General features: G+C 48.5%; 1 protein-coding gene across 2 annotated transcripts in view; it reads right to left on the bottom strand.

The window, feature by feature from the left end:
• Nucleotides 1-25,786, bottom strand: part of Gcn1 (GCN1 activator of EIF2AK4) — a 63,784-nt gene that overhangs the window by 12,742 nt on the left and 25,256 nt on the right. For both annotated transcript variants that reach the window (XM_075981662.1, XM_075981672.1), the window contains 26 exons: nt 24,628-24,817; nt 24,407-24,531; nt 23,474-23,652; nt 22,792-22,885; nt 21,880-21,993; nt 21,585-21,783; nt 20,296-20,451; nt 19,838-20,019; nt 18,958-19,038; nt 18,577-18,720; nt 17,094-17,221; nt 16,823-17,012; nt 16,593-16,663; nt 15,230-15,395; nt 14,789-14,983; nt 11,903-12,149; nt 11,276-11,397; nt 10,358-10,472; nt 9,374-9,553; nt 7,717-7,937; nt 4,873-4,941; nt 4,584-4,722; nt 4,302-4,498; nt 3,999-4,141; nt 1,882-1,999; nt 1,568-1,783 (listed from right to left, as the gene is read on the bottom strand). In XM_075981662.1, coding sequence (XP_075837777.1) covers nt 1,568-1,783; nt 1,882-1,999; nt 3,999-4,141; nt 4,302-4,498; nt 4,584-4,722; nt 4,873-4,941; nt 7,717-7,937; nt 9,374-9,553; nt 10,358-10,472; nt 11,276-11,397; nt 11,903-12,149; nt 14,789-14,983; nt 15,230-15,395; nt 16,593-16,663; nt 16,823-17,012; nt 17,094-17,221; nt 18,577-18,720; nt 18,958-19,038; nt 19,838-20,019; nt 20,296-20,451; nt 21,585-21,783; nt 21,880-21,993; nt 22,792-22,885; nt 23,474-23,652; nt 24,407-24,531; nt 24,628-24,817 — 3,981 coding nt within the window. The remainder of the gene's footprint in view (nt 1-1,567; nt 1,784-1,881; nt 2,000-3,998; nt 4,142-4,301; nt 4,499-4,583; nt 4,723-4,872; nt 4,942-7,716; nt 7,938-9,373; nt 9,554-10,357; nt 10,473-11,275; nt 11,398-11,902; nt 12,150-14,788; nt 14,984-15,229; nt 15,396-16,592; nt 16,664-16,822; nt 17,013-17,093; nt 17,222-18,576; nt 18,721-18,957; nt 19,039-19,837; nt 20,020-20,295; nt 20,452-21,584; nt 21,784-21,879; nt 21,994-22,791; nt 22,886-23,473; nt 23,653-24,406; nt 24,532-24,627; nt 24,818-25,786) is intronic.

The following is a 25,786-nucleotide window of genomic DNA, read 5'->3' as shown; positions in this document are numbered from 1 at the left end:
CTCTCCAGCCCCTCACCCATACTTTAAAAATAAAAAAATAATAATAAAATAAACCACAATCCTATCTTCAGGGAAGTGTGGAGACTAGTCATGGTGGCCAAGTCTGTAATCCTAGCACTAGGGATGCTGAAGGAGGAAGAGGAGGAGTTTTGGGGCTAGCCTACACCATTCTTGTCCCCAAAATAAATCACAAATAGTAGTAAACATATAAAACTAGGTCAGCCTTACATACAACTATCAGCACAGGCATGTCAGCCTTACACATGAACATGAAGCTCATCGAGAACACAGGGAAATCCAACCATCTCAGCTCACTCAACACAGCCCAGGACTTTTGCTCAAAAGGAACTAAATTTGGGGATGGAGAGGTGGCTCAGCGGTTAAGAACATTGCCTGCTCTTCCAAAGGTCCTGAGTTCAATTCCCAGCAACCACATGGTGGCTCACAACCATCTGTAATGAGGTCTGGTGCCCTCTCCTGGCCTGCAGGGATGCACACAGACAGAACATTGTATACATAATAAATAAAAATAAATAAATATTTTTAAAAAAAGGAACTAAATTTGTAACAGATTATTTGGGGGAAAATATTAACCTCATCTTTGAACTCATACAAACCTTTCTTTCGTTTATTTTTTGGTTTTTAGAGACAGGGTTTCTCTGGGCAGCAGCTCTGGCTGTCCTGGAACTCACTCTGTAGACCAGGCTGGCCTTGAGCTCACAGAGACCCTCCTGCCTCTGCTTCCCGATTGTTAGGGTTAAAGGGGTGCATCAGCACCGCCCAGCTACAAACTCTTCTTTAAAACTAAATACACAGAGCACAGGTTGAAGGAAATGATCAGTCCAGACTGGGCACTTCCTCCCAGCCACCGATCCCTGTCTCTCTCCGCCCGGCACCAGTTTCCTCTCATGCGGTGCTTGCTCCTCCCTGGCCTGCCACTCTGGCCACAATAGCCTTCCATAGGCCATGTCTTATCGTGGGGCCTCTGCAGCTAAAGCAGATCCATGGGGCAGTTTTTGGAGTTGTCTTTCCCACCTCTCTGGCTAGTCAGTGCTTTGTTTTTTTATTAAATTATATTCATTGGCGTTTGAGGGAATGGGGTCCACTGGAACTTGAGTTTCAGACAATTATGAGCTGCCATGTGGGTGCTGGGAATTGAACCCGGGTCCTCTGGAAGACCAGCCAGTTCTTAACTGCTGAGCCATCTCTCTGGCCTTAGTCAGTGCTTATTAACTATTCATCTTCAAATACCACTTTTCTAAGAAGTATTTGCTGAGCCCTCACTGGGCCGTGTGTCCTTACTGTGGGCATGAGTGTGAGTTGCATTTATCACAAGCACACCTGACACGTGCATGTGAGTATCTGATTAATACACATCTCATTAACAAGGATAAGGAAGGAGGGGCCTTTTCTTCTGTGTCCACAGACACTAGGCCACAGCATGGTACACAGTAAATATTTGCTGAATGACTAAATATATAAATGTTCCCCTTACATAGGGGACACATGTATCCCCCCTCAAACTCTGTAAATCCAGTTCCCTAGGCTCTGGGTCCAGCAAACTCACCGTTCTCTTATCTGCACACGTACTAGCCAGAAAACCCAGCAGGAGGCCAAAGAGAGTGGGCAGGATCTCGCGCAGCGTGCGGGGGGTGTTGGAAACGACAATCTTCCACACATGCAGTGACGCCTGCCTCACCACCAGCTGGGTGTCTGAGCGGCCCATATAGAGCCCTGCCAGGACCCGGTTCCGCCGATCAACCCCCAGGGCAGTGATGATTGCCTGTAACACAGGGCACAGGGTGGTGAGGCCTCCAGAGCACGGCATCAGGCCGTTGCTCCCATAAGCACAGGGAGGAACCCAATGCCAGGCCCTCTCACCTTGTTAGACTGAGCAGTTCCAAAGTTATCATCCTCTGAGGCTGTCTCTGTGGTCATTTTCCCAGTGACCCCGGAGATGTGAAACAGGAGGTCCCCAAGGAGTTGAACAGAGCTGAACCTGACTCATACAACAGATTCAAGGGACAGTGTTAGGGTCTGACCCAGTACTACACAGACTTAAGACTGCCAGGAAAGGTACTCAAAACATCCACGGTGGCTATCTCAGAATGGGACCGGAAGATAAGTTTCACCTGCTCACACTACCTCATGCATTTCCCAAGTTTTCTACTAGTAAGCAAGGGACTTCAGTCATGAAGAAGGGCTGGTGCCACCATGGCACAGCCCTTGCCCAACATGTAGGATATCTTGGGTTCAACCCCCTGGACCACAAGGCAAAAAGAATAAACTTATTTTTAAAGTATGTATAGAGAGAGGCTTGAGAGATGGCTCTGCAATTAAAAGAGCACTGACTCTTACAGAGGACCCAGGTTCAATTCCCAGTACCCACACGGTGGTTTACAACCATCTGTAATTCTCTCTTGTTTCAGGGGGTCCAATGTCCTCTTCTGATCTCTTTGACACCAGGCACACACACGTGGCAGAGACATACACACAGGTAAAATACTCATGCAAATAAAGAGCATGTGAGACACAGGCATGATGACACATATCTACAGCCCTACAACTTCAGCGGTGGAAGAAGGAGGATTGGGTCTGTGGCTAGCTTGGGGGTCCACAGTGAGTTCAAAACTGCCCTAAGCTAAGCCGGGTGGTGGTGGCGCATGCCTTTAATCCCAGCACTTGGGAGGCAGAGGCAGGTGGATCTCTGTGAGTTCGAGACCAGCCTGGTCTACAAGAGCTAGTTCCAGGACAGGCTCCAAAACCACAGAGAAACCCTGTCTCGAAAAACAAAACAAAACAAAACAACAACAACAAAAAAGACTGCCCTAAGCTACATACTATCTCAACAAAACAAATCAAACCCAACTAAAGTCTTCTGTATGCATAGTCTTCTTGGACAATAAACAAAGCTTCGGTTGGGCGATACAGCTCAGCAGTGGAGCACTTGCTGGAATGTGAGACCCTGGGCTCCATGCCCAGTACTGCCAAAGCCAAAGGCAGAAACATACTATAGCCATCGTGGACGTGGATGTGATGCCCACTTTGCTGGCTGTAGCCACAATTTAGCAACCCTCTGTATAGCACTTTGAGCACTTTACTAAATGCAGTTTTTTGAATAAATTCCAGAAGTAGAATTTTAAAATAAAAGATACTCTCAATTAAAAATCTCAGTAGAAACTATAGAGTTAATAGGGAGAATGTTCTGTTGCTGTTATTTTGTTTTTTGTATTTTTGAGATAGGGATTTTCTGTGTATCCTTGGCCATCCCGGACCTTGCTCTATAGACCAGACTGGCCTCAAACTCACATTCGCCTGCCTTTGCCTCCTGAGTGCTGGGATTAAAGGTGTGCACCACCACCTGGAACAGGATAATATTTTCAAAGCAACCCAGAATAAAGACTGCTACAAAGTTGGGCATGGTGATGGAAACCTGCAATCCAGCACCAGACAGGCAGGAGGACTCCAAAACTGAGGCTGGTCTGGCTACAGTGAGTTCTAAGTCAATCAGGGAGACTTTGTCTCCTAAATCAGGACAAGGAGCCAGAGATATCTCAATTGGTGAAATACTGGCATGAGGGCATGGGTTTAATCCCTTGTGCCCATGCAAGAATCCAAGCAGATCCCTGGGCTGGCAGCCTAGCCTCATCAGCAAGCCCCAGGTTCCAGTGAGAGATTCCCTTCCAAAAACCAAAGTGGGTGGTTCTTTGGTTCTTGAAGAATAAAACCCAAGGATGACTCTGACTCTCTCTCTCTCTCTCTCTCTCTCTCTCTCTCTCTCTCTCTCTCTCTCTCTCTCTCACACACACACACACACACACACACACACACACACACACACGAAGGAGGAACCAACTGCTACAGGAAAACAAGAGTGATAAATTGTCTAAAAGCAAAGGTGTAGAGAAAGTTAAGAGTTCTCAACAACATGAACTTCTCAACTGGTGTTTCTGAGAATCAGAGCCGGAGCCACTGGGCCTTCTGGTCCCACTTCTTACCGTATTCTCCAGAGGTCATCAAAGAGGCCTTGCTCCAGCTGTGGCAGTAGCAGGGCAATGGCTGTCTCAGCATACATGGAGATAACGCGTTGGCCTGCACGTAGGGCAGTGTCACGAACAAACTCATTCTCATCAGCCAGAGCCTAGACATGCAGAGAGCAATCAGCCAGGACTGCCTCTTCTGGGCACCCAGACCCAAAGGAAATTGGGCTTTCTGAGGAGCAGGATGGCCCCAAGCTAGCTCAGGAGAGCAGTAGCATCCTCCTCATTTCCTCCCTCCTCGGCAGCGTCACTGGTACCTACTTTGAGGATACAAGGGATGATGGGTCCCACATAAGGAGTAAACTTGTCCCCAAAGGTGATGGGCAAGTAGTTGAACATCATAATGTAGCCATCTCGGACATGGGGTGCGATGTCCACTTTGCTGGCTGTAGCCACAATTTCTGGCATCAATTTCTCCAACTTCTCTACTCCTAAGCCAGCCATTACCTCAGCCAACCCTGAAAGACAAGAAAGAAATCAACTCACTAGACTGGAAGCCTGTTAAGATATCCCTGATGGTCCCTGGGCATGCTTTGGTCTCACCTTGGGCAGCGCCAGAACGATCTACAGAGCTCTGCTCATATGTCAGCGTCTCCATCAGCCACGGTAGCAAGTCCTCAAAGCACGACTCCCCCATGCCCTTCACCATGGCCCCAAGAGCCTTTGCAGATACTGTGCGCACCTGTCATGTAAGCAAGAACAGAGGTGGTGAGGGGATGCAGCTCAGGGAGGCCCACACAGAAGTAGGGAAGACCTTGGTCTTCCCCTGCTCTGAAAGGCACACACATGGTCTGGTGGGAATTTCTAGACACTGGGCTACACCCAGACTCACCTCAGGGACAGGGTCCAAGAGTGAGGCTTTCAGGCCAGGTGTCACACTGGGCAGGTAAGGAGCCAAGTCCTATAACAACATAAGATGCGATTCAGGCAGAGACCCAATTCCTGTCTTCTCCAGGCCCTGTTCTGCCGTGGACCCTGACGCTGCCCTTCTGCTGACAAAGAGCAAGAGGAGGACCTCACAGCTCACAAAATGTCTGGGTAACTGTGCAGTCCACCTCTTCTGATTGTTTCCTTGCCGGAACTAGCTGCTCAGGGCAACACACAACGGTCACCCCACCTTGCTTAGCAGGTCAGTGCAGCAGGAGCTCTCCATCTCTTTCTTGGGGCCACTGCCGCCCTGGCCCTGTAATCCTCAAAAAAGTATCTCTAGCACTTTGCTGACAGAATTTCATTTCATATTTCCTTTTTTATCTTAAAATGTTTGTCTCCTTTTGTAGCATTCAGATTTAGGGAATAATCTTCAAAACAGAAAATGTCGGGGCTGGAAAGATGACTCAGTGGTTAAGAGCACTGACTGTTCTTCCAGAGGACCTGGGTTCAAGTCCTAGCACGCACATGGCAGTTCACAACTGTCTGTAACTCCAAGATCTGACATCCTCACACAGACATACATGTAGCAACATACCAACACAAATAAAATAAAAATTAATTATAAGAAAAAACTACCCAAACAGAAAATGCCTTATGGTGCCAGCAAGGTGGCTCAATGGGTAAAGGCGCCTGCTCCAAGACTGAGAACATGAGTTTGATCCCCAGGACCCACATGGTAGAAAGAGAAAACCAACGCCTTCAAACTGTTCTTTGACTTCCATATTTGCATGGAAGTGCATGTACACACACACACCATATTAAAATGCAACTTAAAAGCTAAAAAATAAAAATAAATTAAAAAAATTAAAAATACAAAATTTTTAAAAAGCTGAATAATAAAACTGCAAGGCATGATGGCATATGCTTTTACTCTCTGGCACTTCAGTGGCAGAGGCAGACCCTGTGTTGAGAGAGTGAGCGAGAGGACTATATACTGTTCTTATTTACTTATTTACTTACTTACTTACTTGTTTGTTTGTTTATTTATTTATTTATTTATTTATTTATTTATTTGGGACAGGGTCTCACTAAGTAGCTGTGGCTGGCCTGGAACTTACTCTGTAGACCAAGCTGGCCTTGAACTCCCAGAGCCCTGGGATTAAAGGTGTATGCCACTATGTCTGGCTTGCAATAGCTCTTAAAATAGAAAAAAAAAACAAAACCAGCTCCCCTCCATCAGGAGATACTACTACACGACAAGTAGTTTATGTAAATTATGGCACATAAACTTATTGGTATATTATATACTACTAAATTATTATTATGGGGGAAATTTATTGTAACTTAAGAAACGATATTCAGGAATGCCATGTTCTGTCTGTCTCTGTCTGTCTGTCTCTCTCCCCGCTGATCCTGCTATGTAGCTCTGGCTGGCCTAGATTTGTCATGTAGACCAGGCTAGTCTTGAACTTCTGGCAATTTTCGAGCCTCCGACTTCCGAGTGCTGGCTGTAGAAGCACGTGCCATCACACTTGCAGCAACGTGGCAACATCAACATGCTCTCGTGTTAAAGGAGACCTGTGGCATCTTGTTGCTCTGGTTCTGATTTCCTTCCATGTCATGCACACCAGGCAGACCTCTGTGAGTTCGAGGCCAACCTGGTCTACAGAGAGTGTGCCAGGACAGCCAGGGCTTCACAGAGAAACTCTGTCTTCAAAAACAAACAAACAAACAAAAAGTATTTTATGTGTGTGGATGCTTTCCCTGCATGTACACCTGTGCATCAGAGTCTCAGAGGACTGACCTCCCTGGAACTAGAGTTAGATGTTTGTGAACCACCATGTGGGTACTAGGGATCGAGTCCAGGTCAGGCCTCTTAACTGCTAAGTCAGTGGTTCTCAATCTTCCTAACGCTGCAACCCTTTAATACAGTTCCTAATGTTGTGGTGACCCCCAACCATAACATTATTTTGTAGCTACTCCATGACTGTAATCATGCTACCTTTATGAATCATAATGTAAATATCTGATTTGTGACCCCTGCGAAAGGGTTGGTCATTCAAACCTTCCACCCACAAAAGGGTCACGATCCACAGGTTCAGAACCACTTGTGCTAAGCCATTTCTTCAGCCCCTGGGATTTTTTTAATCCTTGCCTCAGTTTCCTGAGTGCAGAGATTACAAGTACACATTACACATACAGTTTTAAGGTTTTTAATTTCCTAAATGGTCTGAAACAGAAATAACTCCACTTAGCTGTGTAGTGGTGATGCACGCCTTTAATCCCTGCACTCGAGAGGCAAAGCAAGAGAATCTCTGTGAGTTTGGGACCAGCCTGGGATACACAGAGAACACCTGTTCTGAATACCCCTCACCCCACACCTAAAAAAAAGAACTCCACTTTAACTTCTTTTTAGTATCAAGGCACAGCTGTGGTGGATGGCAAAATCACAAATACAAACTCCCCAACTACACTTAATTCTTCTTAGAGGCTGTAGAAGCACATACTCCCAATCAGGGAACACTCCAATGAAGGAAAATTCCAGTTGCCTGGTGAACTCTCCTGAAAGGTACGAGGGAAAGGCAGCCTGTCTTCCACCCAGTCTGTAGCAGAGGTCATGGAGACAGACCTTGGCCAAGGACACACTTAAGTCCTTGAACTACTGCACTCTGGAAGATGCCCAGATTTCCACCTCCCACCCTAAATGGCCCAGGGTTTCCTGGAAACATAAGCAGAGACAATGCCCACATCCTTCCATATTTGCTGTAGACTGGGACTTCATACCCTAAGCCAGCTGGGCTACTACCTTCTGGTCTGTCAGGGAGTACATGTTGCCAATAATTTGTGCTGCCATCTTCCGCGTGTCTGTGGAACGGTCCTGAAAGGCTCTCTGGACAATAGGCATGATGAGCGCCAAGGACGGGGCGTCAATGAAGTGAACAAACTTGGTGTCCAGCAGGGTCTGCAGGCATTTCTGAGTCTTCCTTGATGGATCCGTCAGGGCGTCCAGCAGGACCGGGGCAATGGCTGCATGTCACAGAGGAGAATACTAATCTGTACAAGTCTGGCAAGCGGCAGAGCCTTAGGGAGAGAAAGAAGACTGGGTGCCTCAGCTGGGAAGGAACTCCTACTCCCTAAGAAGTGTGGTGCTGGCCCTCTACACCGCAACCGTGACTGAACATAACATCATGGACTAGTTTCAAGAAATGAGCTACAGCCAGTGCCTAGCATATGCATATATCTACACAGACACAAGCATTAAACATAATACAAATAAATCTGGAAGATGAACAGGCATGTGGCACACACCTGTCATCCTAGTACTTATGGGCTAGAGGTAGGAGATTGTTAAGTTTGAAGCCAGCCTGGGCTACATAGTAAGACCTTGTCACAAAACAAAACGAAGCCAACACAGCTTTGTTCATCTGGCACAGCCAAGGCCCTAGGTTCCATTCCCAAAACACAAATATACTCGGTCACAAATCGTTTCATTTTCTAATGAAAACATACATGTCTAATAATTTCATGGCTGAACTACATGTACCAGGCACCAGTACTCAGAGTTTAAGCTTAAAATGATGCAAGTGACATGTCAGTCAGTGTGGATGGCTGGGCTTTGTTGCCAGCATTCAGTCTCTTCCCAGCCCTCAGAAAGAAACACACCGTGGGCTGGGATGTTGCTCAGTTGGTAGAATCCATGCTTAGCATGCACGAAACCCTGGAATCAGTGCTCACATGCCTATAATCCTGGGACTTGGGAGGTAGAAACAGGAGGATCAGAAGTTCAAAATCATCCAACAATGTTAGTCTGCACATTAGCCAGCCTATGCCAGAGACCAAAAATCACACCAAAAGATACATCTGGGCCAGTGAGGGGGTCAGTAAAGGCACTTGCCACCAAGCCTGAACTAAGTTTAATACTCAGGATGCGCATGATGGAACTATGGAGGGAACTGATTCTCATTAACTGTCTGCTGACTTGCACACATGTGCCACTGTACACTTGTGCCTACGTACAATCATACATACATACATACATACAACACAAAAATATTACTAATTCCTTTAATTAAAAAATAGAAAACATGGCTAATTCTTTTGCCTGATGGATTGAGAAGAGAGTTCCAAAAACCAGGGCTCCAGACGGTGCTGATGAGCTGCAAGCTGCCTCCCAGCTCAGTCAAGTGCACAGGATTTCACAGAGCTGGGCATCTCCTGAGTCAGTGACTTGATGTCCCTAGCTATGAAGCCAATGACAGGTGCTCCAGACCAGTGGGAGAACAAACTGTTTCCAAATTCCCTTCAATTGTTTAGTCTAAGGAAAGGGCTTCCCAGCAATAAAGGTTATTTCACCACAGACATTATTTGTCCTCAGAGGGCAACAGTCTTAGCCGACACTCCCCAGAACATCCTAGAGAAGGTAGCGGGTGAAGTCAGGTAAGTGCCCCATGGGAAAAGCATACCCAGGATCTCTGGATTCCTGATGACAGAGCCGATCTGCCTGAGTGCTTGCTGTCCAGCCTTCTGCACTTTGACGTGGGAGTCTGTCAGCACCTCTGTGAGCTTGGGCACAATGTTGGGTAGGCAGGATGACAGCTGCTTAGGAGCACAATACGCCATTGCCCCAAGTAGCTCTACAGACCCTGTAGACAGAGGACACAAGTCAGCACTGGTCAGCAAGACACCTGCTGGCTAGAGTGGGGAGGGATACCCAGCTGGCTTCTCTGCAGAGCACAGGGTCAAGAGACAACACCAGAATGGGTGTCCTGGTTAATGTACTGTCAACTTGATACAAATTTAGTCATTTGGTAAGAGGGAATCTCAATTGAGAAAATGGCTCATAAAATTTGCCCACAGGCAAGTCTTAGTACATTTTTTTAATTGGTGATTGACATGGGGAGCTCAGATCACTGTGAGTGGTCCCATGCCTAGGCAGGTTGGTTTTGGTTCTATAAGAAAGCAGGCTGAACATGTCATGGTGGCAAGGCAGTAAGCAGTTCTCCTCTATGGCCTCTGCATCAGCTCCTGCCCTGACTTCCCTTCGTGATGGACTATAATTTCAAATCTCTTTTGGCCATGGTGTTTATCACAGCAGTAGAGATCTAGCTGGGAGAGCAGGGAGGCCTAGTTCAGTCCTGTGGGTGTTCCAAAGGTTAGTTCTGGACTTCTCTGCCTCAGTTTCTTCATCTCACATCTGTGCTGTTTTAAACTTTAAGACAGCAAAATCTGAAAGAACAGAAAGGAGGCCCCAGGCCCTGACCCTCCCAACCAGAATGGCTCTAGACTATTTGCTTTAGAAGGTTCTAGACCACAGCTTTCAAGCTCAGGATTTCCTCAGAGCTGACCAAGCTACTCTGCCATGCCCACAGACAGTGGCTGTGAGGCCCTGCGGCCCTGCTGGGGGTGACTGTCAGAGCAGAAAGCTGACACAGAAACGGCCGTCTCACCGGCTTTGGTCCGCCAGGATTCCTCCTCCAGGGCAGCTAACAAGGACGGGAGCACCAACTTCACACCATGAGCACTCAGGTTGCTCATCACAGCTTTGGCACAATCATCTGCAGCCTCAAGGGAGGAGAGAAGAAGACATTCAGGGGCCTCCTCACCTAAGCAAGCCTCAAGCCTGACACTAGCCCTGTGTCCCTACACTGATCAAGGCTGTGTAGGGCCCAGGTCCAGAGGAACAGTCAAAACACATCTCAAAAAGCTTCAGTACTCGGGCTGGACAGATGGCTCAGCAGTTAAGAGCAACTTGCTTGCACACACCTTCAATCTCAGGATTTGGGAGGTTGAGACAGCTAGATCTGAGTTCAAGGCCAGCATAGTTTACAAAGTAAATTCCAGAACAGCCAAGGCTAACAGAGAAAACATATCTTAATTTATTTATTTGTTTATTTATTTATTATGTGTACAACATTCTGCTTCCCACACACCAGAAGAGGGCGCCAGATCTCATAGATGGTTGTGAGCCATCATGTGGTTGCTGGGAATTGAACTCAGGACCTCTGGAAGAGCAGTCAGTGCTCTTAACCTCTGAGCCATCTCTCCAGCCCCGAGAAAACATATCTTAACAAACAAACAAACAAACAACAACAAAAAGGAGCAACTTGTTTGGCAGTCTGAGGACTGCCCTTTTCTAGTTCCCAGGACGCACATCTGTCCACGTGAGCATGGACAAATACATAACACACATGCACACACAAATAAAATCTTCAATGTGTAAGGGAACCTAAGAGAAATCCATAGCAGTAACCAGAGTCTCAGGTACGAGCTGAAAGGCCTCTGGCAGTGGGGGCTGGAACCCACCTTAGACACCTCCCTGACAAAGCCTGCCTGGGAGCAGTTCTCACTCCTGCCTCTGGACTTACCTCACGTACATACTGGTTCCCATCCCCAAAACACAGTAGCAGATGGGGCAACACATGGACCACATAGGGCTCGAAGAGCTTTCCCAGCATGGTGCAGAGCATCTCGAAGGCAAACAGAGCTCCTGGGGGAAGAGGACGGCAGACAGTGCTGGGAATACAAGGGCCAGCACCCACCTGGTACCTCTTCGGGCTATGGTGCCTATGGGACTGAAGAGCAGCAGTCTGTCTCAGTACTCAGGGCAGGGATGTGGCAGAGTGTGGCACACTTTCGGCTCTATTAGCAGTTAGAAAGTAGGTAGGGAGACAAGCCTATACTCCTACCATTCTGGAGCCTGAGGCAAGAGGACCACTAAGTTGTAGGCTATGCCTGGCAACTTAAGGAATATAAGGAAACCCTGGAATACTAAAACAAGAAGGGCTGGCATGTAGTTCAGCAGTACAGCAGCCTGCCTAGCATGAGTGAGGCCTCGAGTTCAGCCCCCAACAGTGCAAGAAAGAATAAGGGGGAAAGTGCAGGCCAACCCCACCAGAGACAGGGCTGGATGGGTCATACGGTCCCTCCTCCCTTCCTCTGAAGCATGGGCACCAACTTCCTGTGCTGTCAGCATTGAGCTCAGGGACACCCACCCTCTCGCCTTCGGAAATTCTTCTTATCCTGAATGGCATCGGTCAGTGCAGCCATCATCTCCTGCTGCTTCAGGGAGAGGATGCCCAGGCCTTTCACCAGGCCTGCCAGCCCATATGCAGCTCCTTTACGCTCTGCATACTTGTCTGACTCCAGCAGCTGCTGCATGAGCCGCTGAATCATTCCCCCAGCATCTTCCTTGACGGCGGGTACAAGAGGTGGCAAGCAGCTGGCAACAGACTCCTGGACCTGTGGGAGGGGCCATCTCATTAGGGCAAGCAGCTCAGTGACAGTTGTTCCTGGTGGCCCACACAGTAGCCCTGTCTCACACCCAATCTGAGCCACCGCTTCACGTGTCAAAGCATCAAAGAAGCAGTGTTTCTTTCCTATCTACTCATGACGGCACATGCTCCACAGGGCACACGCTGCAGTCAGTGACAAGAGCAGCAACAGCACAGTGCTGTTTCTAGTCTAAACCTCTGCGTCTTCACTGTGCTTCACCACCCACATGGGGCTGCACTGTAAATCCATTAGGAAACAGTACAAATTTCTGAATGTATAATGGCCAAAAATTAATTCAAAATCAAACACATAAGACTCTGAGGTGCTCCCGGCAATGCTCGTGCTTGTCACCTCTGGTGATGTCACTGTTGGTTCCGAACACACAACTGCACTGTCCTCCAAGAGCTGTCACACCACCCAATAGCAGTGACCCCTGCAGCAGCACCTCGGCTCCCACTGAGACCACTGTGGGTCGGGAACAGCAGCGGTGTTCTGCTCTCAGAGACACATCAAGGCTCCAATGCAGAAAACAGAGACTCGCAGTGTTTCCCTCTCATTCCTCTCAATGTCTAAGTGTCAAACTGTTGGAGGTGTGGCCCACATTGTATTAGAAGGCTACAGTTGTTAAAACTGTTGTGAGTTAGCCGGGAGTGGTGGCGCACACCTTTAATCCCAGCACTCAGGAGGCAAAACATGTAGATCTATGTGAGTTCAAGACCAGCTTGGTCTACAAAGTAAGTTTTGGCCAGCCTAGGCTATACAATGAGACCCTGCCTTCATAAACAAACAAATCAATAAAATAAAAATTGACTGAGTTGATGACCCAAGTTTTTTTTTAATATATTTTTTAAATATTTATTTATTTGTTATGTATACAATATTCTATCTGTGTGTATGCCTGCAGGCCAGAAGAGAGCACCAGACCTTATTACAGATGGCTGTGAGCCACCATGTGGTTGCTGGGAATTGAACTCAGGACCTTTGGAAGAGCAGGCAATGCTCTTAACCGCTGAGCCATCTCTCCAGCCCCCCAAGTTTTTGTTTTTGTTTTTTTAAAAATTATTCTATGAATTTTGGCTTGCTATTAAAAAAGAATTTCCAGCAATTTCTGAAATGCCTTAAATATACATCTAAAAGGGAAAGGCCAGGGAAAAGGCTCAGCCAAGTAGACCAGCTTTGCCACCAGTCATAATGACCTGAGTTCCATCCTGGGGACTCACAAGGAGAGAGAACCTATTCCTGCAAGTTGTCCTCTGACTTCCACACTCACAGAGAAATGTCCATACTTCTAACGAAATTAAAAAGTAAAATGTTATATGTACCTGCCACTTTGCACCATATATTTATGCAGAGTGACAATCACAGCACTGATTATAAAACAAAAGTTATCTCAAACTAAAGTTCTAGATCCTAAGTGGTACCAAATATGTATGTAAAACTTGTTTATATAAAAACAAGAATATCCTTATTAGTACAAAATCTGTTCTCATCTGTAGTACATGATAAAAATCATGGTATATCAAAGAAATGTTTTGAAAATGCTATGGTTTATACCAGGTGGTAGTGGCACACGCCTTTAATCCCAGCACTCGGGAGTTAGAGGCAGGCGAATCTCTGTGAGTGTGAGGCCAGCCTGGTCTATAGAGCGAGTTCCGGGACAGGCTCCAAAGCTACAGAAAAACCCTATCTCGAAAAAACAAAAACAAGGGAAAATATTATGGTTTATCACCACTGACATTCGATTTGCATATCTATTTTACATACATAAATACTCAGCCTTGAGTAAAAATGCCTGTGATTAAAAAGGGGTTGTGGAGGCAGAGGCAGGTGAATCTCTGTGAGTTCAAGGCCAGCCTGGTCTACAAGAACTAGTTCCAGGACAGGCAACAAAGCTACACAAAGAAACCCTGTCTTGCAAAACAGAAAAACAGAGCTGGAGAGACAGCTAGGTGGTTAAGAGCATTGCCTGCTCTTCCAAAGGTCCTGAGTTCAATTCCCAGCAACCACATGGTGGCTCACAACCATCTGTAATTAGGTCTGGTGCCCTCTTCTGGCCTGCAGGCATACACACAGACAGAATATTATATACAAAATAAATAAATAGATAAATATTTAAAAGAAAAACAGAAAAGCAAAGGGGCTTGTAAAGCTGGTGGTGCACACCTTTGATCCTAGCACTCAGGAGGAAGAGGCAGGCAGTGAGTTCTAGGTCTAGACCAGGCTGACCTCAGACTCACAAGAGATCTGCCTGCCTCTGTCTCTAGGGTGTTGGGATTATCTTTGTGTCATCTTTGTTTTTAATCAGTGCCCAGATTTACTCTAAACATACTCACAAACGCATGCAAGCAAACACACACACACACACACACACACACACACACGCAAACACACACACGCAAACACACACACACACATGCAAGCAAACACACACACACGCACACATGCACACTAAAAACCAAACCTCTAGCAAATGAGTAGGAAAAACTGAAATACCTAGGTTCTCCCTGGAGAAAAAACGGCTACTTTCTCACCTACTGGCATCCTACAGCCTGTCCACCATGGATTCCCAATCCCCAGTGATCCACAGGCTCCCAAGATGGAGGTACCTGCTGAGAAGGTGTTGAGAGGGCGGCAATGAGCTTGGCAACAATGGGTTTTACTTTGGGGTCACTCTTGTCCAGGTGCTTGGCCAAAGAACCCATCAGGACCACCACACTCTGCCGCACGGCGTCATAGCTGGCATCATTGGGTGCATCCTTCAAGAACTCCTCAAACACTGGCAGCAATGAGTTGACATTCTCCTGAAACGGCCAGATCCCGGAGCCACAGGTTAGCTACAGGCTGCATCAAAGGGACAGGCTAGGCCTGCAGCGCTGGCAATGCTGGCTAGTTCTCTAGCAGGCCTACAGCAGACCCCTAAGGATTGGGGGTCTTTCTGACACAGATGAAGTTTCCCGCTAGGTGCTGGTGCCCTGTCAGGGTTTCAGGCGCTCACTTCTCTTTGTCACTTGCTCAGTCTTACCGCCCCAACTGCTGAGACTGCTCACCTTCCCATGGGCATTGAGCGTTGCGAGCGCTGCATCTAACATGCACTTCCGGACATCTGGGTTTCGGTCATTGAGGGCATCAGGGACAAAAAACTGAAAGAGCGGCTTCACCTGAGAGCTATCCAAATACTGTGAGAGCTTATTCAGGGCCAAGGCTAGGCCACACCTAGGAAAGAAATGGGAGCTCGTGAGTGGGCAAGGTCAGGGGACGCAGCCCACCATGAAGCAACTGCCCAGTGTTCTGTGAAATGGAGAGCAGTTGTTGGTTATCTCCTGCGGGGTGTCCTGAGGCCAGGACCCACTGTGCCTATTTCCCTGATGTGGGAGGAAGTGCACACCCCTCTATCTGTGAGACGTGGTGGAAGAAGAAAGACCTCGGTAAAGGAAACAGATGTGACAGCCCTTGGATAGGAACAAAGGCAAAGTGGAATTACTCCTCAGCTAGAGACAAGAAATTCCTATTCTGAGCTGATGGTCTTGAGTGAAAAATGAAATAAACACGATGGCTCCATACAACACCCCATACTAGCACACAGTCACACAGAGACAGAGAATGTGGGTGTGCTGACTGGTTTTATATCAACTATACATGGCTAGAGTCACTGGAGAGCAGGGAACCTTAATTGAGAAAATGTCTCTCCATAGGATTGTGCTGTAGGCAAGCCTGTAGGGCATTTTCTTTAGGCTTTAAGGGGGGGAAGGTCCACCTCATTATGGGTGGAGCTGCCCCTGGGCTGGTGGTCCTGGATTCTATAAGAAAGCAGACTGAAAAAGTCATGAGGAGTAAGTCAGTAAGCAGCACCCCTCCATGGCCTCCAGGTTCCTGCCGTTTTAGTGCCTGCTCACTTCCTCTGAGGATGAATAGCAATGTGGAAGAGTAAGCCAAATAAAGCCTTTCCTCCCCAAGTTGCTTTGGCCATGGTGTTTCAGCACAGCAACAATAACCCTGACAAAGTGTGGTCAGTCACTCAGGAAGCTAGCCATATACTGTCTCATGAAAGCCCACTGTGAGTGACAAGTGTCTTCCAAGGTCATACTTGCTTCTAGATACCTAGATACCAGCTGTGACTCCAGGGGCCTAGAGAATGAGGTCAACATCTGCTGAGCACACTGCATGTTGCTAATGGACTAGAGCCAGTGATTTTCCAGGTAGGTTCTAGAATCATGTTCCTCACACAGATGGAGAGACAATATCCAAGGACGCAGAGCTGCACTTACACGGGGAGCCAGCACTGATGCAGGTCTGGCGGCCTGACTCTCCTTCTACCTTGGCATCAGCACACGCTACCCCCTTGTAGTATGCACCCCAGTCCAGCTAGTGCATCTCAGAAAGCTTGGCAACAAGATCAAAGCAGGCCTTTACCTGGCTTCCCACTGGTCTGGGGGGGACTCTGAGATCACTCGTCCCAAAGCATCCAGTACCGGGGGCGGTCTCTGCAATAGACAAGAGGCTAAAAGCCCTGCAGTGCTCTCCCTTGTCCCAAGGGCAGACAGACCAATGGCCTGGACCCCTGAACCATGACACAAGCTGAGCAGAAGATCACTTGCCCACCTCCCCTGCCCCAGACCACAGCAGCTGCGCAGGTCACTCACGTAGAGCTTCTCCTGGTAGATCTCCATGAGCCTGCCCATAACCTCTGCTGCCTGCCACTGGTACCGTGCCACCGCCTGGGAAAGGGCTTCAGCCCCAGCCTGCCTCACTGCCGCCTCATGGTAGATCACATCATCAATCAGCAAAGAGCAGAGATCTGACTGCAGATCGAGGCCCATGATTGACCAGAGCCTGCAGCAGACCAAAATTTCAGACTGGTCAAGCAAGGGCCTCAAGTGCGTGCCCAGCAAACCCTGCCAGAAGGATTCTCACCTCTCAGCCAGCTTCCGGATCTCATCGTCCTTGTCAAACTTAACAACCCAGAGTCTCCGCAGCAGGTTCAGGCCGTTCTTTTCATCAGTGTCGGGTGCTGGCAATACAAACTGGAGCTCCATCAGTCCCTGGGAGGAGGAAGGATCAGACTGTGAGACTTGACATCTCCTCACTTCTGTCCTAAACACAACCATCAGCTGCACGCGGCTACTAAAGGAAAGTCAACCAAAAGTAAGGCAAAGCAGGCAGTCGTAGCAGCCAGACTGCAGTCACTACCACACGGCTACCACACTAGAGAGCACAGGCAGGAAACACGCCCATCACTGCAGACAGGAGTTGGACAAAGCTGGTCTAGAAGGGATGGGAGTCAGCTCAACTGGCGACCTTCTCAGACCCCCCAAATAGTTTACGGGGCTCGCAGGATACAGCTCAGTGGTTCAGAGCACGCATTATACTCCCCAAATCAGCTTTTCTTCTCTTGTGAAATGATGATGTACGAAAAATTAGAAGATGTACACATTAAAAAAAAAAAAAAAGACAGGGCTACTTTACATAGCCCTGGCTGTCCCAGAACTCAGTATGTAGACCAGGCTGGCCTTGAACTCAGAGATCTGCCTGCCTCTGCCCCCAAATGCTGGGATTAAAAGTGTACACTACCATACCCAGTTAAAAAAAATTTTTAAATAAAAATTACTAATTTAACTCTGAACATGACTGTCAAGAGCTCAAAAGGTATTTGTTGAATGAATTAAAAAAATAACATACTGCCATCATTTTCCCCACATTTTACCAATGCCAGTAGTAGGGAAACTAGCATTTGGGAACCACAATCTAAAAGCCATCCAGAAAAGCTAAAGAGAGGTAGGTAGTTGAATAAATGCCCTAACCCTGTGAGTTAAGTCACAGGATGGTTACTATTAATAGTCAACTTGACAGAATCTAGAATCCCCTGGAAGATGGGCCACTGGGCATGCAAATGGGGAACCATCTTGGCTGTGGGTAGACTCGCCCACTGTGGGTGGCACCCTTCCCCAGGGAGGGGGATCCTGGACTCTGGAGGACTGGAGGAAGCCAGCTGAGCACAGAGAAGCATGTATTCGCTACTCTCTTTTTCTGACTGCCAATGTAATATGGCCACTGCTTCAAGGGTCTGGTGCCTTCCCTATCACAATGGACTATAACCTAGAACTACGAGCTAAAATAAACCTTGATCCCTGAAACTGCTTCTGTCAGAATATCTTATCAATACATTAAAGGAAGAGGAAGAAAAAAGACAGGCTCTAAGTGACTGGATGAGGAGTCACAACCCAGATTGACAATCTTCCATGGTGAATCAGGAATGGACAGTGCCACATCCTGACAAGCTTAGAAGGATCCTAACCCACCAGTGACCTCCTCTCTTTGCCTCCTAGCCCTGTCTGAGGTAAGGTATGTTCATTATGTAGCAAACACTTGTCTAGAGTAACAGGAAAGCAGCACGCACCCGGAGTGCAGTCTCCCGCACACTGGTACACGGAGACTGCAAGGCAGAGAGCAGCACATCCACTTCCTCCTGCTCCGCGAAGGCACAGCCATCCTCCCCATTGCTGCTGGCACACAGGGTGGTCAGTGTGTCTGAGGCTAGAACCTGAGGACAACATTGGTATACTAGTTCAGTTCAGCAACTCATTTACACCAAGGGAACTGGACAGGTGACTTTAGAAAACCCACCCCATGGCACCTCTAGGGCTACAACCCACAGTCAAGCCAGGCCATAGCAGCCCTACTACACAAGAGAGTCAAGAGAAAACCAGGTCTTGACTAGTCATCCTTGAGGTCAGCGTCACAAGAAACCACACCACAGGCCAACTGGAAAGCAGATCACCTGTAGGCGAGGGGAGCCTGTTCCGATCACCCATGTCAGCAGGCGCAGCATGGCCACTCGAGGCAGCAACTCTGGGCCATTCTGGGAGAGAACGGGAGAAAAGTTAAGACGATAAAGTCGGGAAGGTCCATATCCATGCCAGGCAGCCAGTCAACTGGTATTCCCTCTCCTACAGGAGGATATTCTAGGTCACAGCAGTGACTCGGCCACTGTAGAAATGTCATTAGGTTTATCTAGAACCAAGCCTGTGAGTGCTAACCCAGACTATGACAGGTTCTGAATTCTGTATTACTCTCCCAGTGAAATACTGATGGACTGTGAGCCTAAGAGGAAAGACTCAATTTTACAAGAAAGAAAGAAATGCCAAAACTCATCACTCAGCTGGGTGTAGTGGTGTACACTTTTACCCAGTGCTCGGAGGCAGAGATAGGAGGTCCTCTGTGAGTTTGAGGTTAGCCTGGGCTACACAGTGAGACTCACACAGAGTCTGTTAGTGTTGAAGGAAAGAGAACTCTGAGAGGCTAGCTCAGTACACATCATGTAACTTAGCAACTCAAAACCAACATGTGCTACAGACATGCAAGAGACACACAAACACATAAGTGCTTTTCAGATTAGGGAAGATACTATGCTAAAACAGTCCTGAATAAGCTAGCAGATTAAATAAAACATAGTGCATGCACGGCACAGGACCTCAAGTAATGGTAAATCAAATCATAGACGCAGACCTATGAAAGCAGCAGCATGGCCCCTTTACACTGAAGAGCCCGCTGTCTACACTGGGGACTGCTGCTAATGACACAACACCAAAACCCAAGGCAAGGAAGCCCTGGCCTCCCCAGACCCCTCAAACCACGGGACAAGAGCGCTCCCTGCCAACCTCATCCACTCTCTCAGGTGGGGCGTCTGGAGAAGCCCTCAGCTGCGCGTGGACAGTCAGGATCTGAAGGATCTGGGCCATTTGCTCCTCCTCCTCCTCACTGTGGTAGGGCATCTCAGTGAGCACCATCTTCAACATCGGGAAGACCAAGGAAAAGGCCGGTGCGGACAGTGGTGCAGCATCTGTGAGAGCAGCAGAGCAGAGAAGCTGGGGCGACTGCGCAGGCCAAGGGCAGGTGGGGAAGACGCTGGAAGCCCGATGCCAGGTACGATGGCCAGCAACCTGGTGCTGACCCAGTCCCACTCCTACCTCACAGGACGGCCAGTTTCAGAAAGTGAGACGGAATAGAAGCAAACCAGGAGAACCACAGCCAGGGAGGAGGGCCCTCCCAACAACACAGGCACAGGAAGCTCAGGGGCGCCTTGGCTCCCACCTCTCACACTGCCCGTGTCCCTTACCTGGCTCACCCTTGCCCACCCTGCTGCTGATGGTGTGGGTGTGCAGCAGCGACACTGCCCTCTTCACAGCCACTGAAAGCTCTTCTTGGCACCAGGACTTGTCCAGAGAGCACTCTGGCTTCAGCAGGCGCAGTGTCACATGACTCACCAAGGTGCCTGTGAGAAGAAAAGCAAGACAACAAATGAGCCACAAGGACACCCCATCTGGCCCTACATACAGGCAGTGCGGGGACAGAGGCAGCCTTGTCTCTGTCTTTTCTCAGTCTCTGTGACAGCATCAAAAGACGAGAGGAGCTGGGCAGTGGTGGCGCACGCCTTTAATCCCAGCACTTGGGAGGCAGAGGCAGGCGGATCTCTGTGAGTTCGAGGCCAGCCTGGTCTACAAGAGCTAGTTCCAGGACAGGCTCCAAAACCACAGAGAAACCCTGTCTCGAAAAAAAAAAAAAAAAAAAGACGAGAGGGAGGCAATAGCTGCCCTTTTGTGTTTTGGGGGTGATGTAGCCCAGGCTAGCCTGAAACTCAGGATCCTCCTCCCTCTACCTCCCAAATTTTGGGATTACAGGCAGGCAGCACTATGTCCGACCGAGCTGATACTCTGGATACTAAAGAAGTCAGTGTGCTGAGGAGCACGAGCCACCCACGAGTCACTGACCCCACAGCAAAGCTCTAGCTACAGTTCCTCCAAACAGGCAGCTACTAATACTTTTGGCAGGTTCCACATGTCCCATCTGACATTTCTTCTCAGAAGAGCTTGCAGACTCCAGCCCCAGTCATGACAACATTCCCTTTAGGCTAGGAAGAAAGCCTGCTTAAAGTCACCAATGACTCTCGAGAGTAAACCCATCCGTTGTAACACCCCCACCTCTCGCTTGGCTAGTGTTTCTTCAGAGTTGGCGGTCTTATGAGCTGTGGCACAATGACCAGCCACAACACCAAAGCTCTCTCACTGCTACTGAACCTGATTTTGTGGAGACCGCCCGCTACAGAGGGCTGGGGTGTGGCCCTAGATTTTTGTCTCCAGCACTAAAACAAGGCCACTCCAGAAGGATGAGATGCTGACTAGCTGTAAAGCCTGCTCCTCAGAAGGCAGAGAGGACACAAAATGGAGGGAAGAGGCAGTACTTTATTGTTCTTGAGCACATCCAGTTGAGGCTCCACAGGCTGCCTCCATGTGGAAACAAAATTTAGCAGCTTAGGACACCACATGTCAACTTTGAACACCCACAGGCACCTCTAGCCCAATTCCCAAACATCCCTGACAACCCCACAGCCAGCAAATAAGGACTAACCCAAGGCCTTGAGTCTAGGGGGCATGACACAGGCAGCCAAGGACAGGAAGGGGCCTTTGACCCTGGGAGCAGCCAGGGGAGATTTCAGCAAGGGCAGGAAGGCGTCGACCAAAACAGGGATGTACTGGGTCAGGCCACATGGGTTCCTGGTCATGATGGCATCTAGCAGTCCGAGTGCCGCCTCTAGCTCCCCATCCAGCTGCAAGCAGAATCACCAAAAGAGTCAGCAAAGAGCAGAGTTGGCACACACAGAGCATCCTTCTGGCACTGTCATGTGCTGGTGGCAGCTACTTACCTCCTGCAGCCGCTTCCGGACGTGCGCCTCCTTGTCCATCTGGGCCTGCAGCATCTCCTTCTGCTTGCTAGTCAGCTGCACCTCCTCTTTTATGCCTTTCTTCTTCTTTATCTCCTGAAGGACCGGGACCAGAAACCAACTCTATATCCATGGAACAGATCTGCCTCCCATCAGAGAAAAGCTAGCCAGCTTCCAAAAAGAATTCCAGGTCCCCCTTAAGTCTAGCACATGCCTTCACCCCTTCACCCCTATAAAGGTCATGGCCACTGGATGCCTACAGAATGGAGAGAGTAGCAAAGAAGCAAACTTTAAACAATATTCTCAGCTTTAAAAGATGAGGAGAGAAACGTCAGAGAAACAACACAACCTTCAATGACCTCTAATGGGCATTCTGGTGGTCACATGACTGCAGATTAAAAACTTTAGCCTGCCCTCAGACCCACCCAAGGTTGTTACAGGACAGAGGCTGCTTGAGTGACAGAAAGATCACTCAGTCCTTCAACGTATTTATTGAGCACTTACATCATGCCAGAAATTGTTTGAGGTTCTAGAAACACTGGGGATAAGATGGGATCTCTCCCCCCACAAGAGCTCACAATCTAGCAGGTAAAGTTAGACAATAAACAGGAAAATAAATACATAATGTAACTGTGAAGCATGGAAAATGATATAAAAGCAACAAGCCAGGAAGGGAATGAAGCAACCCTTGGACAGATGGGCAGGGAGTCACTTTTCTGGGAGGGGAAAGGGATGAGATGTGGACGAACGAGGGAGAGCATGGGCTGAAACAGGCAGGTGAGCCACAGAGAACAGTGGGCAGTGCTGGAGAGGACAGAAGAATGCACAAAGATAGTCTGTGGCCTCAGTTTTCCTGGACCTCACTGGCTCCTGGAGATGAACCCCTGTACTCACCTCCTTCAGCTCCAGCTCAATGATCTGCTCCTTAAAAGAGTAGGCTTTGTTCTCTCGCTTCATGTTGGCCTTTTTTATGCTGTCCTGCTGGGCACTGAAATACAGGGAGGCAGTTATCCAGCTTCAAAACAGCCACCAGGCTGCTTAGCCTCGTTATAGCCACCAGGCCTAGCCAGCAAACCTTAATATTTGTTTTTCCTGTGTATGTGTGTGTCCACATGCATGCATCTATGTGCTCGCATGTGTGGTATGTGTGCAGGCCAGAAGTTAATTTCCAGTATTTCCACCACTCTCCATGGTATCTTTGAGATGAGGTATCTCACTGAATCTGTATGTAAGCTGACATCTTAACTAGGCTGGCTGGTCAGCAAGCGCTTACTTAGGTCCATTTCCTCAGCCTTTTTTCTTGAGACACTCACAATGCAGGAAGGGCCTCTAAATAGTCCCCCTGGCCTCCAAAGGTTGGGATTACAGGCACACACCACCACATCCAGCTGCCAGATAGCTTAAGATGCACCCAGGTAGTGCTAGATCTGGGCCTGGAATATGAGCAGCTTAGGACAGACAGGTTGTTTTGTTTACTCACAATGTTCCTAATAAACACATCCTCATCAAATAAGCTTGAAACCCAGACCTGGGGAGGAAAGGTAACTGAGCCAACTAGCGAGCAGGTGAGTCTCACCTCTGGATGATGGACTTATCAAACAGCTCTCCGGCAGGGGTCTGCATGATGGCAAATTCCTCCCGAGTCACAAGGCACAGTGCAGGGTTCTGCACACAGGCCGTGATAGTGCTGATGAGCTGAGGGAGGACTAGGTCAGGAGACAGGATGGAAAGGGAGCCCATGGCGTTCATGGAAGACTGCCAGACAAACAGACAAGAGTCAATCTATACCCTAACTAACACCAAAATAGGTTTCTGCCACACCCAAATGACCCTTGCAATCGGCTCCCCGTTCCTGCCTTGTGCTCTGAGTAACGCCCACCAGTGCAGCTCGTTGTGTCTGAGCTTGTCTCACTCACGAGCCTTCCCCCCACTCTGCTATTATCACTGTTTTGGAGTGCACAAACAGTGTGGTCCAGGGACCACAACCTCACCATTTCCAAAGGCAGGCATGTAACCCCTAAACAGAAAGACAGTCTTGGGGACAGGTCAACTGGGGCGACGAGACCCCATGCCAACTGACACTGCAGGAAAATGTGTGTTTTTCCACTGGAGCTGGTGGGAGGAAAAGGTGTGAGCCCACAACTCTTTCTTACCAGACACTTGAGAATGCGGCTCAGACGTGGGAAGCAGAGAGAAGTGGCTCAGAGATGAGATGGGTTTCATAATGGAGGAAGGACAGCAAGCACCTCTGCTGTCCTAAGAGCACGGCTGAGCCTGCGGCACCATCCCAAACTACTCCCATCCTTGAACACAGCCCATAAAGGAGGCCCTAAGCTCCCTTTTGTGCTCCAGCCAGTATGCGTCCTGTCACTTACAATCAAGGAGCCAAGACTACACATCACTATTCTTTCTCTGCTTCTGTGGGCCCTCACTTCTTGTATCCTGCAAGGGGAGTCCCTGGGCAGTGACACTGGGTACTGGGTACAAATCTAGCTCATGGACCTATTACCTGGTTCAGGGGACTCTGTGTAGTGATTCTGGGGATGATCTGATCCAGGTGCCTGGTGATGAAGGCTTCAGGGTCAATCTTCATCCTGGTGAGAAGTGCTGGCCAGAGTGTGGACTGCGCTGCCACTGAAGGAGAGGGGCTTCTTGAAACCTTCTGTCGGAGCTACCATCACCCTGCCCTAAACAGCCACCCCCCCTCCCATTCCTACCACAGCCACAGACCTAAGGACGGGTGGTGAGAGATGATCAGCATCTCCTGGGCCAGCTGCTCAGTGCTAGCGATGTCACCCTTGAGCCCTGGCACCCCAGAGATGACACACAGTGCTTCCTGTAGGACCCGTGGAGGCACATAGGCCTTGCCCATCTCAGTCACCTCTCCCGCATCTGTCACAAGAGCCTCCATGGGCAGCACCTTTAGAGAAAGAACAAATGAGTCCCCAGAGAGCCCTGTGTACGGCAGTAACTAGAGAGCATGCAGGGCCACTGAGCTTCTCCTGCTATCACAGGGAGTCCCTGCTGGAGCCCACAGGCCGTGATGTGCCTGGAAAGACACCAAGCACAGTCACCTAAAAACTCTAAGGAAGCTTTTAGAGAATGAACCATAAAACTGGTTCTGGAGACCAAGCATATACACTGCTGAGGGGGAAATGGTGATGCCTTGCACCTAGAACGCTTCAACAGTCCAGGCTGCCCTATCTACTGCTTGAGAGAACCCAGACAGACAGCCTAGATAGCCAGCTTGTTCAGAGGGCCAAGGACACTGTGGGAACACAGTTCACAGACTTAACTAAGCAAAGCCCATAGGGCTCACAGAATCTGAAGCAACAATCACGGACAATATGGGTCTGAGCAAGGGCCTCTACATATATGTTACTGGTACACTGTTGCTGTTCTTGGAGGAACTGACAGCAGGAGTCGGAAGAAACTCTGACTCTTTTGCCTGTACTTGGGACCCTTTTCCTCCTGATGGGTCACCTCATCCAGTCATGATATGAGAGTTTGTGTCTTGTTTTATTGTAATTTGTTATGCCATGTTCGGTTGACATTCCTAGAAAGACTGCTCTTTATTTTTTTTTTAAAAGGGAAACGGAGAAGTGGATCGGGGAGGAGGGTGGTTGTGGGGGACTGGGAAGAGGGAGTTAGGGGAAAATTGCAATCAGGATATAATGTATGTAAAGAATAAAAATTAAAATAAAAAAAAAAGGTGTTTAGGGGCCGATCAGTGACACATGCCTTTAATCCCAGCACTTGGGAGGCAGAGGCAGACAGATCTCTGTGAATTCGAGACCAGCCTGCTGTATAAAGCGAGTTCCAGAACAGGATCCAAAGCTACAGAGAAACCCTGTCTTGAAAAAAACAAAACAAAATAAACTGATTTAGA

The sequence above is a fragment of the Microtus pennsylvanicus genome, chromosome 1 (genome assembly GCF_037038515.1).
Source record: "Microtus pennsylvanicus isolate mMicPen1 chromosome 1, mMicPen1.hap1, whole genome shotgun sequence".
NCBI classification, from domain to species: Eukaryota; Metazoa; Chordata; class Mammalia; order Rodentia; family Cricetidae; genus Microtus; species Microtus pennsylvanicus.
Note: the sequence above shows the minus strand (reverse complement) of the source record. Positions and strands in the feature narration are given on the sequence as shown.